The sequence below is a fragment of the Saimiri boliviensis genome, chromosome 17 (assembly GCF_048565385.1).
Source record: "Saimiri boliviensis isolate mSaiBol1 chromosome 17, mSaiBol1.pri, whole genome shotgun sequence".
Classification (NCBI taxonomy): Eukaryota; Metazoa; Chordata; class Mammalia; order Primates; family Cebidae; genus Saimiri; species Saimiri boliviensis.
The window spans coordinates 29,584,558-29,598,918 of record NC_133465.1 but is presented as its reverse complement, the minus strand read 5'-3'; the positions used below and the strand labels follow the sequence as shown (position 1 = coordinate 29,598,918).

General features: G+C 42.1%; 1 protein-coding gene across 3 annotated transcripts in view; it reads left to right on the top strand.

Moving 5' to 3' along the window:
* The window catches only part of TAOK1 (TAO kinase 1), a 171,517-nt gene that overhangs the window by 147,150 nt on the left and 10,006 nt on the right, over positions 1–14,361 (top strand). For all 3 annotated transcript variants that reach the window (XM_074388433.1, XM_039476870.2, XM_074388432.1), the window contains exons 18-19: positions 7,383–7,595; positions 8,934–9,116. In XM_074388433.1, the coding sequence (XP_074244534.1) occupies positions 7,383–7,595; positions 8,934–9,116 (396 nt within the window). The remainder of the gene's footprint in view (positions 1–7,382; positions 7,596–8,933; positions 9,117–14,361) is intronic.

The window sequence follows — 14,361 nt, the reverse complement described above, 5'->3', positions numbered from 1 at the left end:
TCTCAATGCCCACCCAACTCTATTCAAACAAGCTTTCCTGAACAAAATACAGAAACAATGTTAAAATGCTTTATTTTTTTATGTGAATGAGCTGAAATTTCACCTTGCTGTGTCTTCAAAATAGGGAATTATTTACAGAGTAATTATGTTGACTACTAACATAACCTTCCTTAGTTAATGCTTAGAAAAATTGGAATTATAATGATTTTTTAGATTTGTTTTTGTAGTGGGGAGGTATATAATCATTTAGCTACAGAATAGACAATCTCCTATGAAAAGATTTTTAAAACAATATGACAGCAAAATCAGTTATGGTTTTAAAGCCAACAGCACCAAGGAATAAACCAAACTGAAAGTTGTACCGTAAATCTGATATGACTGCATTTCTCTGGGGCTTGGGTGATAGATAGCTGTTTGACATTTAACCGTTTCTTTTCGTTTCCTGTCATTAGAGCCTTTTCCATTTTAAAGCTTATAAACAGTAGTCTTGATTCTCTCAGTACATTAAAAGTGAGGAGAAAATGAAGCTTCACTATCATAGTGAGACTTTAAATAAAATGCCTTTCTGATGACAAGTGAGCTAAAAGTTTTCTGTTAGGAAAGAAAAATCACCACTTTACTCTTATTTTACTTGGATCTGTTTACTTAGCTTGAACATTTTAACACCAAGTTATCACATTTCTATTTACTTAAGTAGTCATTGCCTCTTCCAATTTTCTCCTTAAGTAATGGAGCCAGAATTTAAAATATAGCATCTAACTGTGTTTGATGGAGTAGAGGAGGCTCCAGTTTGAACATTTTATTTATGTTGATTAGGATTTGTGGGGGTGGGGTGCTATTTCTATAGAAAGGGTCAGGTGAAAAATCTGCTGCCTACTCCGCTGTTTCTTTAGCTGCCATCCAGATGATGCTTTGTCAGCACTAAATGAGTAGAAATAAATGTAACTTGCATTCATCTCTTTCACTTGAGTCACACATTGAGGGATATAGTTTATTCTTAGTATAAGCATTAATTTTACTCTTGTTAAAGAAAAAATTTTCAAGGAGTTCTTTTTTCTCATAAGGCAGGGATATGGAATGATTGCAGTACTCCTGGCAAAATGTTTAGTTTTGTTTCTTTGTATTGTTTTGAAACAGAGTTTTGCTCTTGTCACCTAGGCTGGAGTGCACTGGCATGATCTTGGCTCACTGCAACCTCTGCCTCTCAGGTTCAAGTGATTCTCATGCCTCAGCCTCCAGAGTAATTGGGATTACAGGCACCCACAAACACACCCAGCTGATTTCTGTATTTTTAGTAGAGACTGGGTTTTACCATGTTGGTCCCACTGGTCTCGAACTCCTGACCTCAAGTGATCCACTCGCTTTGGCCTCCCAAAGTGCTAAGATTACAGGCCTAAGCTACCACACCTGGCCTGAGCCACCACACCTGGCCCAGCACAATGTTTTAAAAATAAAAACTGGGCCAGGTATGGTGGCTCACACCTGTAATGCCAGCACTTTGGGAGGCCGAGGCGGGTGGATCACAAGGTCAGGAGTTTGAGACCAGCCTAGCCAAGATGATGAAACCCTGTCTCTACTAAAAATACAAAAATTAGCTGGGTGTAGTGGCAGGCTATTATCACAGCTACTCAAGAGGCTGAGGCAGGAGAATCGCTTGAACCCAGGAGGTGGAAGTTGCAGTGAGTCAGGATCACCCTGCTGCACTCTAGCCTGGGCGACAGAGCAAGATTTCATGTCCAAAAAAAAAAAAAAAAAAACTGCCGGGCGCGTGGCTCAAGCCTGTAATCCCAGCACTTTGGGAGGCCGAGGCGGGTGGATCACGAGGTCAAGAGATCGAGACCATCCTAGTCAACATGATGAAACCCCGTCTCTACCAAAAATACGAAAAATTAGCTGGGCATGGTGGTGCGTGCCTGTAATCCCAGCTACTCAGGAGGCTGAGGCAGGAGAATTGCCGGAACCCAGGAGGCGGAGGTTGCGGTGAGCAATTGCACTCCAGCCTGGGCAACAAGAGCGAAACTCCGTCTCAAAAAAAAAAAAAAACTTGGCTAGGCTCACACCTGTGTAGTGGCTCACACCTGTAATCCCAGCACTTTGTGAGGCTGAGGTCTAGAGATCGAGACCATCCTGGCAAACATGGTGAAACCCTGTCTCTACTAAAAATAGAAAAATTAACTGGGCGTGGTGGCACGCGCCTGTAGCCTCAGCTACTTGAGAGGTTGAGGCAGGAGAATCACTTGAACCCAGGAGGCAGAGGTTTCAGTGAGCTTAGATCACGCCACTATACTCTGGCCTGGCAACGGGGTGAGACTCTGTCTCAAAATTAAATAAATAAATAATTTTAAAAGAAAGGATGCTGTTTTACTGAGGCAGAAAGGTACTATCTAAATTTCATTGTTTCATTTCTGTCTAGAAGCACTTGGAACAATTTTGTTAACCATTAATGATTTTTTGTTTTTGTTTGTTTGTTTTCAATCTGTTACCCAGGCTGGAGTGCTCACTGCAACCTTGCCTCCCAGCTTCATGTGATTCCCCTGCCTCGGCCTCCCAAGTAGCTGGGATTGCAGGCATGCACCACCATACCCAGCTAATTTTTGTATATTTAGTAGAGACAGGATTTCACCATATTGGCAAGGCTGATCTTGAATGCCTGACTTCAAGTGATCCATCTGCCTCAGGCTCCCAGACTGCTAGGATTACAGGTGTGAGCCACCACACCCAGTCTAAGAATGATTTTTTTTTTTTTTTTTTTTTTGAGATGGAGTTTCACCCTTGTTACCCAGACTGGAGTGCAATGGCACGATCTCGGCTCACCGCAACCTCCGCCTCCTGGGCTCAGGCAATTCTCCTGCCTCAGCCTCCTGAGTAGCTGGGATTACAGGCACGTGCCACCATGCCCAGCTAATTTTTTGCACTTTTAGTAGAGACGGGGTTTCACCATGTTGACCAGGATGGTCTCGATCTCTTGACCTCGTGATCCACCTGCCTCGGCCTCCCAAAGTGCTGGGATTACAGGCTTGAGCCACCGCGCCCGGCAAGAATGATATTTTAAAATGGTGCTACTCAGGCTGAGCAACATAGTGAGACCCTGTCTCTACAAAAAATTACCAGCCATAGGGCAGCATAGGGAGACTTCATCTCTTATTAAAAAAACAAAAGAGGCTAAGCATGATGACATGACTGTGGTCCTAGCTACTCAGGAGGCTAAAAGGCAAGAGGATTACTTGAGCCCAGGAGGTTGAGGCTGTGGTGAGCCATGATCATGCCACTGCACTCCAGCCTGGGTGACAGAGTGAGATCCTGTCTCAAAAAAAAAAAAAAAAAGAAAGAAAGAAAAATTAAAAAGTCAGCCAGACATGGTAGTGCCTCACACCTGTAATTCCAGCTACTTGGGAGGCTGAGGTAGGAGGATTGCTTGACCATGGGAGGTCAGGGATGCAGAAGGCCATGATCATGCCACTGTGAGACTACATCTCAAAAGCAGTGCTACTAAGCATAGCTAAACTTAAGAGTTTCTCTTACTAGCTAGACATTTCTTGACCCCCTCACTCACAGAATAAAGACATATTAATAGAATCTAGTGCCTCAGATGGTGAAAAATACAGAAAGGTATATTTAATGTGTAAATTTGGTCACATATCCATTTATTGCATGATGAATCAACCAATCAATACTTGGCAGTATTTATATTAAGGTAAAATAATTTCAACTATAGGTCCTGTCTCAGAGCAATAAATGAATGTTTTCTCACTTGTAGGGTAAACTAGTATACTTTACAGAACTAGATCTCAACTTATTAAAACTTTTTAAAATCTGAGTTCATGGAATACCCAAACCTGGTGATTAACCAAACACTAAAGCCAAAGGTCTTCCATCTCTAAACCTAAATTTTTTTTTTTTTTTGAGACAGAGTCACTCTGTCGCCCAGGCTGGACAGCTCACTGCAACTTCTGCCTCCCAGGTTCAAGTGATTCTCCTGCCTCACTCTCCTGAGTAGCTGTGATTACAGGCATGTGCCACCATGCCCAGCTACTTTTTATATTCTCAGTAGAGACGGGGTTTCACCATGTTAGTCAGGCTGATCTCAAACTCCTGACCTCGTGATCCGCCTGCCTTAGCCTCCTAAAATGCTGGGTTTACAGGTGTGAGCCACCACACCCGGCCACTTAAATTATTTTCATCTCAGAAATGCTTATATACTGTAGTTCATGTCTGTTACCCCAAGAAGAGGGTTGTCTCCTCCCTTGCCTCATAACTTTTGTTTAACCTTTGAAAGATTAATTTTTTTTGTTGTTGTTTTTATTTTTTGTGGTTTTTTTGTTTTTGTTTTTGTTTTTGTTTTTTTGAGACAGAGTTTCGCTCTTGTTACCCAGGCTGGAGTGCAATGGCGCGATCTCGGCTCACCGCAACCTCCGCCTCCCGGGTTCAGGCAATTCTCCTGCCTCAGCCTCCTGAGTAGCTGGGATTACAGGCACGCGCCACCATGCCCAGCTAATTTTTTGTATTTTTAGTAGAGACGGGGTTTCACCATGTTGACCAGGATGGTCTCGATCTCTCGACCTCGTGATCCACCCGCCTCGGCCTCCCAAAGTGCTGGGATTACAGGCTTGAGCCACCGCGCCCGGCTTTTGTGGTTTTTTAATTTGTTTTTTTGACACACAGTCTCGCTCTGTTGCCCAGGCTGGATTGGAGTACAGTGGTGCGGTCTTAGCCCACTGCAGCCTCCACCTCCTGGGTTAAAAGGATTCTTGTGCCTCAGTCTCTTGAGTAGCTGGGATTACAGGCATGCATCACCATGCCAGGCTAATTTTTATATTTTTAGTAGAGACAGAGTTTCACCATGTTGGCCAGGCTGGTCTCAAACTCCTGGCCTCAAATGATCTGCCCACCTCAGCCTCCCAAAATGCTGGGATTACAAGCGTGAGCCACCATGTCTGGCCAAGATTAGTTAACTTGACTGACTTAAGTTTTTGCTTGTGTTAAAGAGTAAACCATTGCTAAGTATATTTCTACCTAGTTTATTCTCTTAAGGAAAAGACCACTGAAATAACAATATTAATCAATTTATAATAGAGACTTAAGTCTGCTTCATGTTTGGTACATAAACTATATAGTTGGAGTTGAGACTGTCATTAAAAGAAATTGGGGGCTGGACGTGGTAGCTCATGCCTGTAATCCCAGCACTTTGGGAGGCCCCAGCACTTTGGGAGGCCAAGGCAGGCAAATTGCCTGAAGTCAGGAGTTCAAGACCAGCCTGGCCGATGTGGTGAAAACCCATCTCTACTAAAAATAGAAAAATTGGCCAGGTGTGGTGGTGCATGCCTATAATCTACGCTACTTGTGAGGCTCAGGCAGACAAATCACTTGAACCAAGGAGATGGAGGTTGCAGTTAGCCAAGATGATGCCCCTGCCCTCCAGCCTGGGAGACAGAACGAAACTCCGTCTCAAAAAAAAAAAAAAAAAAAGAAATTACAGCAAAGTGGTTCTGAAAAGAACAGAATAAATGTGCTTTCTGTCTCTAGATCAGATATTGTCTTACCAATAAAGTAAATAAAGCAATATTTACATATATAAATATTTACCAATAAAGTAAATATTTATATATGTGTATATATATATTTTTTGAGAGCACTGTCTCACTCTGTTGTTCAGCCTAGAGTGCAATGATGCAGTCACAGCCCACTGCAGCCTAGAACTCCTGGGCTGAAGTGATCCTTCTGCCTCAGCCTCCCTAGTAGCTAGGACTACAGGCACATCACCATACCTGGCTAATTTTTATTTATTTATTTATTTATTTATTTATTTATTTGACATGGAGTTTCGCCCTTGTTACCCAGGCTGGAGTGCAATGGCGCGATCTCGGCTCACTGCAACCTCTGCCTCCTGGGCTCAGGCAATTCTCCTGCCTCAGCCTCCTGAGTAGCTGGGATTACAGGCACGTGCCACCATACCCAGCTAATTTTTTGCGCTTTTAGTAGAGATGGGGTTTCACCATGTTGACCAGGATGGTCTCGATCTCTCGACCTCGTGATCCACCCGCCTCGGCCTCCCAAAGTGCTGGGATTACAGGCTTGAGCCACCGCGCCCGGCAAATTTTTAAAACTGCTTTGTAGAAATGGGGTCTCACTATGTTGCTCAGGCTAGTCTGGAACTCCTGGCCTACAAACAGTCCTGCCTTGGCCTCCCAAAGTAGTGAGATTACAGGTGTGAGCCACCATAAATCTATTATAATTAATTCATGAGAAAAAAATTTAATTTTCTAAGCCAGGCACAGTGGCTCATTCCTGTAATTACTGTACTTTGAGAGGCTGAGGTGGGAGGATCACTTGAGGCCAGAAGTTTGAAACCAGCTTGGGCAACACAGGGAAACCCCATTTCTACCAAAAAAAAAAAAAATTTAGCTAGAAGCTGGGTATGGTGGCTCATGCTGGTAATCCTAGCACTTTAGGAGGCCAAAACAGGTGGATTGCTTGAGCCAAGGAGTTCAAGACCAGCCTAGGCAACATGGTGAAACCCTGTCTTTACCAAAAAAAAAATACAAAAATTGGCCAGGTACGGTGTTTCATGCCTGTAATCCCAGCATTTAGGAAGCCAAGGCAGGCAGATCACTTGAGATCAGGAATTTAAGACCAGCCTGGCCAACATGGTGAAACCTCATCTCTACTAAAAATACAAAAATTAGCTGTGCATGGTGGCACATGCCTGTAATCCCAGCTACTTGGGAGACTGAGGGAGGAGAATCACTTGAACCTGGGAGGTGGTGGTTGCAGTGAGCCGAGATAGTGCCATTGCACTCCAGCCTGGGTGACAGAATGAGACTCCATCTCAAAAAAATAAAAATTAGCTGGACATGGTGGCGCACACATGTGGTCCCAGCTACTCAGGAGGCTGAGGTGGGAGGATTGCTTGAGCATAGTCACCTATCTCTGTCACCTCCTCATATCTCCTCACCCTGTCACCCAGGCTGGAGTGCAGTGTTGTACTCCAGCCTGAGTGACAGAGTGAGACCCCATCTCAGAAAAGAAAAGAAATATAATTTTCTGTCATGAATATGCATAGTAATCAAAGCTGATTTTAATATCTACTCAAGTCACTAATCTTATTAGTGAAACAATAGATATTGTTTGAAGTCTTATGATAAATGGGGTTCTTTATGTCCTAATATTTTAAATGAGGTTTTTTTCTTGTAAAACTGCATTAAAATTAGGTCAGCAGTTTGACCCAATAGCCAAGTGCAAAAAGTACCTGCAACCTTATGATCTGACCTTTTTGGTTTTCCTCTCCTTTTTTCCTAATATTCTTTATTTTCATGTATGTAAGCATAACACATACCAAATGCCTTATGTTACTACTTACATAAACCTGTTTTTTTTCTTCTCAGTCTAAAGAACTCCAAATAAAAAAGCAGTTTCAGGATACCTGCAAAATCCAAACCAGACAGTACAAAGCATTAAGAAATCACCTGCTGGAGACTACACCAAAGAGTGAGCACAAAGCTGTTCTGAAACGGCTCAAGGAGGAGCAGACCCGGAAATTAGCTATCTTGGCTGAGCAATATGATCACAGCATTAACGAAATGCTCTCCACACAAGCCGTGAGTTTGGTTTTTTTGGGCAAAACTGATTTAGTGCTTCTTTTCTTCCACCTGAATGAAATCACAGCAATTAAAGTACTAGTTGGAAATGATAGCTCTCCTGCAGCTCGGGAAATATGGTGGTGGTTCATTTTCTTCCTGTTCTCAACATTGCTTGAAAATGTCATGATGCATGTAGAATTCTCATTGATACATTTAGACATGAGGTTCTAAATAGGCTCCCTGCCAGCACAAATCCCAACACCATATTAAGATTGGAACAGCAGCTTTGGGAAGCAGTGGGCAAAAGATACTATTATAATGGGAATAAAAATGGTTGTGTTTGAGTACAAATACTTTTTTTTTTTTTCCGAGATGGAGTTTCGCCTTTTCGCCCTGGCTGGATTGTAGTGGTGTAGTTTCAGGTCACTGCAACCTCTGCCTTCTAGGCTCAAGCAATTCTCGTGCCTTGGCCTCCCGAGTAGCTGGGATTACAGGCGCAAAATATGTTCCATATAAGAGCTTTGTAAACTTTTTTTTAAAGGGCCAGATAAGGCCAGGTGCAGTGACTCACACCTGTAATCCCAGCACTTTGGGAGGCCTAGGCGGGTGGACCACCTGAGGTCAAGCATTTGAGACCAGCCTGGCCAACATGGTGAATGCCCATCTCTACTAAAAGTACAAAAATTAGCCAGGCATGGTGGTGGGCACCCATAATTCCTGCTGCTCAGGAGGCTGAGGTGGGAGAATCACTTGAACCTGGGAGGCAGAGGTTGCAGTGAGCCAAGATTGCACCACTGCACTCCAGCCTAGGTGACAAAGCAAGACTCCGTCGGAAAAAAAAATTTTTTTAAAAAGGGCCAGGTAAATCATTTTTATGGCCAGATAAGACTTTTTAGTCAGGAGGCAAAACTAAGGATATTATGTGGATACTTATATAACCATTTAAGATATTACCCTTTCAAAATGAAAACACCATTCTTAGCTCATGGGCTGCAAAAAAACCAACAAAACAGGCATCTGCCCATAGTCTGTAGACTGTAATTTGCTAGTCTTTGTTTTACAGTTATTTCCACTAGAGATGAAGAGATGAGATTTATATCACCTAATTACATTCTAGGTGTTTCTTAAGAAAAATAGGGTTATTCATGCATCCTCCAAATAGCTTGTGATACCTTTATCTTCATAATGCTATTATTGGCTATTCTGCCTTTCTTTTTCAGAGATGTTTACTCTAAGATACAAGAGAGAAAAATAGTCTAAACTACAAAAAAGTACTCTGTCTTCTAACACTCCTTCTCCTTTCCATAGGTCATGAATAGATAGCTAACAGTAGGTTATATCTGTTTTCTCTCTCAGCTGCGTTTGGATGAAGCACAGGAAGCAGAGTGCCAGGTTTTGAAGATGCAGCTGCAGCAGGAACTGGAGCTGTTGAATGCATATCAGAGCAAAATCAAGATGCAAGCTGAGGCACAACATGATCGAGAGCTTCGGGAGCTTGAACAGAGGGTCTCCCTCCGGAGGGCACTCTTAGAACAAAAGGTATAAGTAATAGAAGGGAAAATCATTGTTTTTGAATTAGCTTTTGTCAAAAATGTTTTATCTATCTATCTATCTATCTATCTATCTATCTATCTATCTATCTTTTTTGAGACAGAGTTTCCCTCTTGTTGCCCAGGCTGGAGTGCAATGGCGCATTCTCAACCTCCTGGGTTCAAGCAATTCTTCTGTCTCAGCGTCCCAAGTAGCTGGGATTACAGGCATGTGCCACCACGTCTGGCTAAGTTTTTGTATTTTTAATAGAGATGGGCTTTTACCATGTTGGCCAGGATGGTCTTGATCTCTTGACCTGGTAATCCACCCTCCTTGGCCTCCCAGAGTGCTGGGATTACAGGTGTGAGCCACCACGCCCAGCTGATTAAGGATTTTTTCTTTTCTTTTCTTTTCTTTTTTTTTTTTTTTTTGGTGTTTGTCAACATATTTTCATGTTGGCAGAGGTCACATTAGATTTTTTTCACAATACCGCATTTCCTGAATTCTAGTTATCACAGCAGGTTTTTCTTTAAAATTATTGATTCGCTGATAAACTTTATCATTAATGAGCTCTAAAAATCAAGGGAATATAATTAAGTAGTAATTGCTAGAGAAAAGATATGGGTGTATGAAGACAGTCAGTTGAATTTGAGAGTAGCAGCTTTGGCTCCTTGCTCCTCACTTGTGTGTACCTAGCTTGCTCTACCTAAGGAGGTCAGAGAAAGACTTAAATAGTGAAGAAAGAGAGCCGCATTAATTGCCTGAGAGAGGCAGGGACAAAAGATCAGGAATATATACTTTACTCATATGTCCTTGTCTATACAGATTGGTAGAGGATTACTTAGGGACAGAAGGTAAAATCAGTTCCACACAGGTGAAAATTCAGGCTGAAAAAAATGTTATTTCTATATGCACATCTTTACTTTTTCTGAATTATTCTTGTCAGATACATTAGAAAATAGAACTAGAATCCCTAAATTCATTGCCATCCTTCAGGATACTAAGGTATGTGTCCATATTGGGGAAAGGGTGATGGACAAAAGATTGAGAGGTAAGGAGAAGAAAGGTATTTGTTGCAAGAACTGGTAGGTTAAACTGGGCATAGTGGCCTCCCAGCACTTTGGGAAGGCAAGGCCAGAAGATTGTCTGAGCCCAAGGATTTGAGACCAGCTTGGGCAACATAGGGAGACCCTGTCGCTTCAAAAAATTTAAAAATTAGATGGGTGTGGTAGCTTGCTCCTGTGGGGCTGAGGTGGGAAGATGGATTGAGCCTAGAAGGTTGAGGCTACAGTAAGCCATGGCTATACCAGTGCACTCTGGCCTGGGCAACAAGGCAAAATACCATCTCAGAATAAATAAATAAAATAGTGATCAATTATCAATTGTATCCGGGATTCAGAGATACATTCCAGAACTCTTGAGTCTTAAATTCCCAACAGGTGATGTAGTCTTAGGTCCATTAGTCATTGCATTTAATACTTAACCTAATCTAAAGTTGTCATTATTTCTGGACCATAGGCCTATAGATTTTTCCTCTATGACCTATAGTTCTTGTGGTAAAAATAGAATGCCTTATTAAAGTAAAAAATACCTTTTAAACTGTTATTTAAACTGGATTGTTGTGGCTCATGCCTACAATCCCAGCACTTGGGAGGCGGAGGCGAGCAGATCGCTTGTACTCAGGAGTTCGAGACCAGCCTGGGCAACATAGAGAAACCCTGCCCCTACAAAATTAAAAAATTGACCAAGTGTTGGTGGCACACGCCTATAGTCCCAGCTACTAGGAAGGTTTAGGTGGGAGGATTGCTTGAGCCCGGGAAGTTGAGACTGCAGTGAGCTGAGATCATGCCACTGCACTGCAGCTTAGGTGACAAAGCGAGACCCTGTCTCAAAAAAAAAAAAAAAAAAAAAAAACTTAAAATCACCTAAATAAGATATGAGATGTTACTATTTCTCTAGCATGACTATCTTTATTACTGGCTTCTTTGAGAGGTAGTTGCATCTAAATATTATCTCAATTTTATTTCTCATTCAAGATAAGAAAGATAAGGCCAGCACAGTGGCTCACGCCTGAAATCCCAGCACTTTGGGAGGCCAAGCGGGGCAGATCACCTGAGGTCAGGAGTTAAAAACTAGTCTGGCCAACATGGCAAAACCCTGTCTACTGAAAATACAAAATTAGCCAGGCATGATGGCAGGCACCTATAATCCCAGCTACTCTGGAGGCTAAGGCAAGAGAATCCCTTGAACCTGGGAGGCAGGGGTTACAGTGAGCCGAGATTGCACTACTGCACCCCAGCCTGGTCAACAAAGCGAGAGTCTGAGTCTCAAAAAAAAAAAAACAAAAAACCATAGTTTGTTCCATATACAGATTTTCTAAATCTGTCTCATTCCAACTTTTATATTTAAAATTTAATCTAAAGTTGTCTCTTAGGCTTCAGTATTACCACTAAATGGAAAACTCCCTATAGTATTTGAAGAATGGTGTTATGAAAGAAATATCAGCACTAGCCAGGTGCGGTGGCTCAAGCCTGTAATCCCAGCACTTTGGGAGGCCGAGGCGGGTGGATCACGAGGTCAAGAGATCGAGACCATCCTGGTCAACATGGTGAAACCCCGTCTCTACTAAAAATACAAAACATTAGCTGGACATGGTGGCGCGTGCCTATAATCCCAGCTACTCAGGAGGCTGAGGCAGGAGAATTGCATGAACCCGGGAGGCGGAGGTTGGGGTGAGCCGAGATCGCGCCTTTGTACTCCAGCCTGGGTAACAAGAGCGAAACTCTGTCTCAAAAAAAAAAAAAATATATATATATATATATATCAGCACTAAGTATGATTGTAATTTTAGCTCCACCTAGTGGTTAACAGTTAACAGCACTAATTAGCATCTTAGTCTTATTTAATATACTAACCAAAACTGCATGTTAATACAAAACCATTACAATGTAGGCTTAAAATCAGTACTCATTGGTGAAGGTACAGTGACACTTATATATTGCTAATACATCTTGGAAAGTAATTTCGAGTTATATGCATATATACTTGCTTGTTATTTTTTTGAGACAAAGTCTCACTCTGTTACCCAGGCTGGAGTCCAGTGATACAATCTCAGCTCACTGCATTCTCCGTCTCCCAGGCTCATGCAGTCATCCCACCTCAGCCTCACAGCTACAGGCATCCACCACCATGACCACTGATTTTTTTTTTTTTGGAGGGAACAAGGGTAGAAATGGGGTTTCTCCATGTTGCCCAGGCTGGTCTCAAACTCCTAGGCTCAAGCAGTCTGCCCACCTCGGCCTCCCAGAGTGCTGGGATTACAGGCATGAGCCACTGTTTCCAGTCTGGAGTTGTATATTTAGCATTGTAAATGTTAACTGTTTAAAACTTTGAGAACTTATTCAAAGGAAAAGAAATCCAAATTACAAAAAAAAACATGTTAATTATAACAACTTCATTATAGTTTAAAACAAGCTATTTAAAATAGAGATACAATTAAGTAAATATGACCAAACCAATAATAAAATCTAATTCAGCCATTTAAATGATGTCTGCAAAAACAGTGTTAATAAGGAAAAATGTTTATGGTGTGTTGAACAAAATTTTAAAAGGCAAATTCTACTTGAAGTAATGTTGTAATGGCTATGTTAATATGATAGATTTTTTTTGTTTCTTTTTTAAAATATGGTTTTATTAATGCATACAATTAGTATTTGAAGGAATAAAAGAACAATAAGATGATACATCTATAGTACTTCAAGATATTACTTGGTTTTTGTGGCAGATATTTTGCCTTTCAAGCGAAGTATGTGACTACAAGGCAGGCTGGGGTCAATTAGCAATCACTAAGACCCTGTACCCTCTCTACAAAAACTTTGTAAAATCCTAAAAGCTGTAATTTCTGTACTTTATGCTTGCTGGTTGTACCTACAGATCAGAGGGAGACATCTGAAAATAAGTAGAAATGGAACTGGAGTGAATGTTAGATGATTCTAAGTGAAAAAACCATTCTGTTTGAAGATTGCTGTAACCTGCAAGTGAACCAAAAATTGTTCATTTAGGTTGAGACACAGACGAGCCTCACATGTGCATGAAGTCTTATTTCAACTTTTCTCATCCTTCGTTTACATTAAATTTTTAGTTAACAATACAACTATTAAATGTTAAATTCTATGTAAAATACACACACACACACCTAAAGTAGTATTTCCAGAGTATAAATGACCTTTTTTTATCATCTCATTTAATTTTCTCTTAAGATTTCACTTAGTATCAACATCATGGTTAGTAGTGTTTTTAAGTAAGAACATTTGGCCGGGCGTGGTGGCTCACGCCTGTAATCCCAGCACTTTGGGAGGCCGAGGCAGGTGGATCACAAGGTCAAGAGATCGAGACCATCCTGGTCAACATGTGAAACCCTATCTCTACTAAAAATACAAAAAATTAGCTGGGCATGGTGGTGCGTGCCTATAATCCCAGCTACTCAGGAGGCTGAGGCAGGAGAATTGCCTGAACCCAGGAGACGGAGGTTGCAGTGAGCTGAGATGACGCCTTTGCACTCCAGCCTGGGTAACAAGAGTGAAATTCCGTCTCAAAAAAAAAAAGAACATTTGGGGGTGGGTGCAGTGGCTGATTCCTCTAATCCCAGCACTTTGATTAGAGGTATATGCTCAGGAATTTGAGACCATCCTGGGCAACGTGGTGAAACCTGACCTTGTGATCCGCCCACCTCTGCCAAGGATTAGTAATAATTTTTAAATGCATGTCTAGGCTGGGCATGGTGGCTCACACCTGTAATCCCGGCATTTTGGAAGGCCGAGGTGGGCGGATCACGAGGTCAGGAGTTAGAAGCCAGCCTGGCCAACATGGTGAAACCCCGTCTCTACTAAAAATAGAAAAATTAGCCGGGCACAGTATTTCGCACCTATATTCCCAGCTACTTGGGAGGCTGAAGCAGGAGAATTACTTGAACCTGGGGGATGGTGGTTGCAGTGAGCCGAGATCATGCCACTGCACTCTAGCCTGGGTGACAGAGCAAGACTCCATCCCCCCCCCCAAAAAAAATGCATGTCTAAATTTCCCGTATTATCTCAAATCCCCAATCCCAGCACTTTGGGAGGCTGAGATGGACGGATCATCTGAGGTCAGCAGTTTGAGATCAGCCTGGCCAACAATGAAACCCCATCTTTACTAAAAATACAAAAAGTAGCCGATGCAGTGGCACACGCCTGTAATCCTAGCTGCTTGGGAGGCT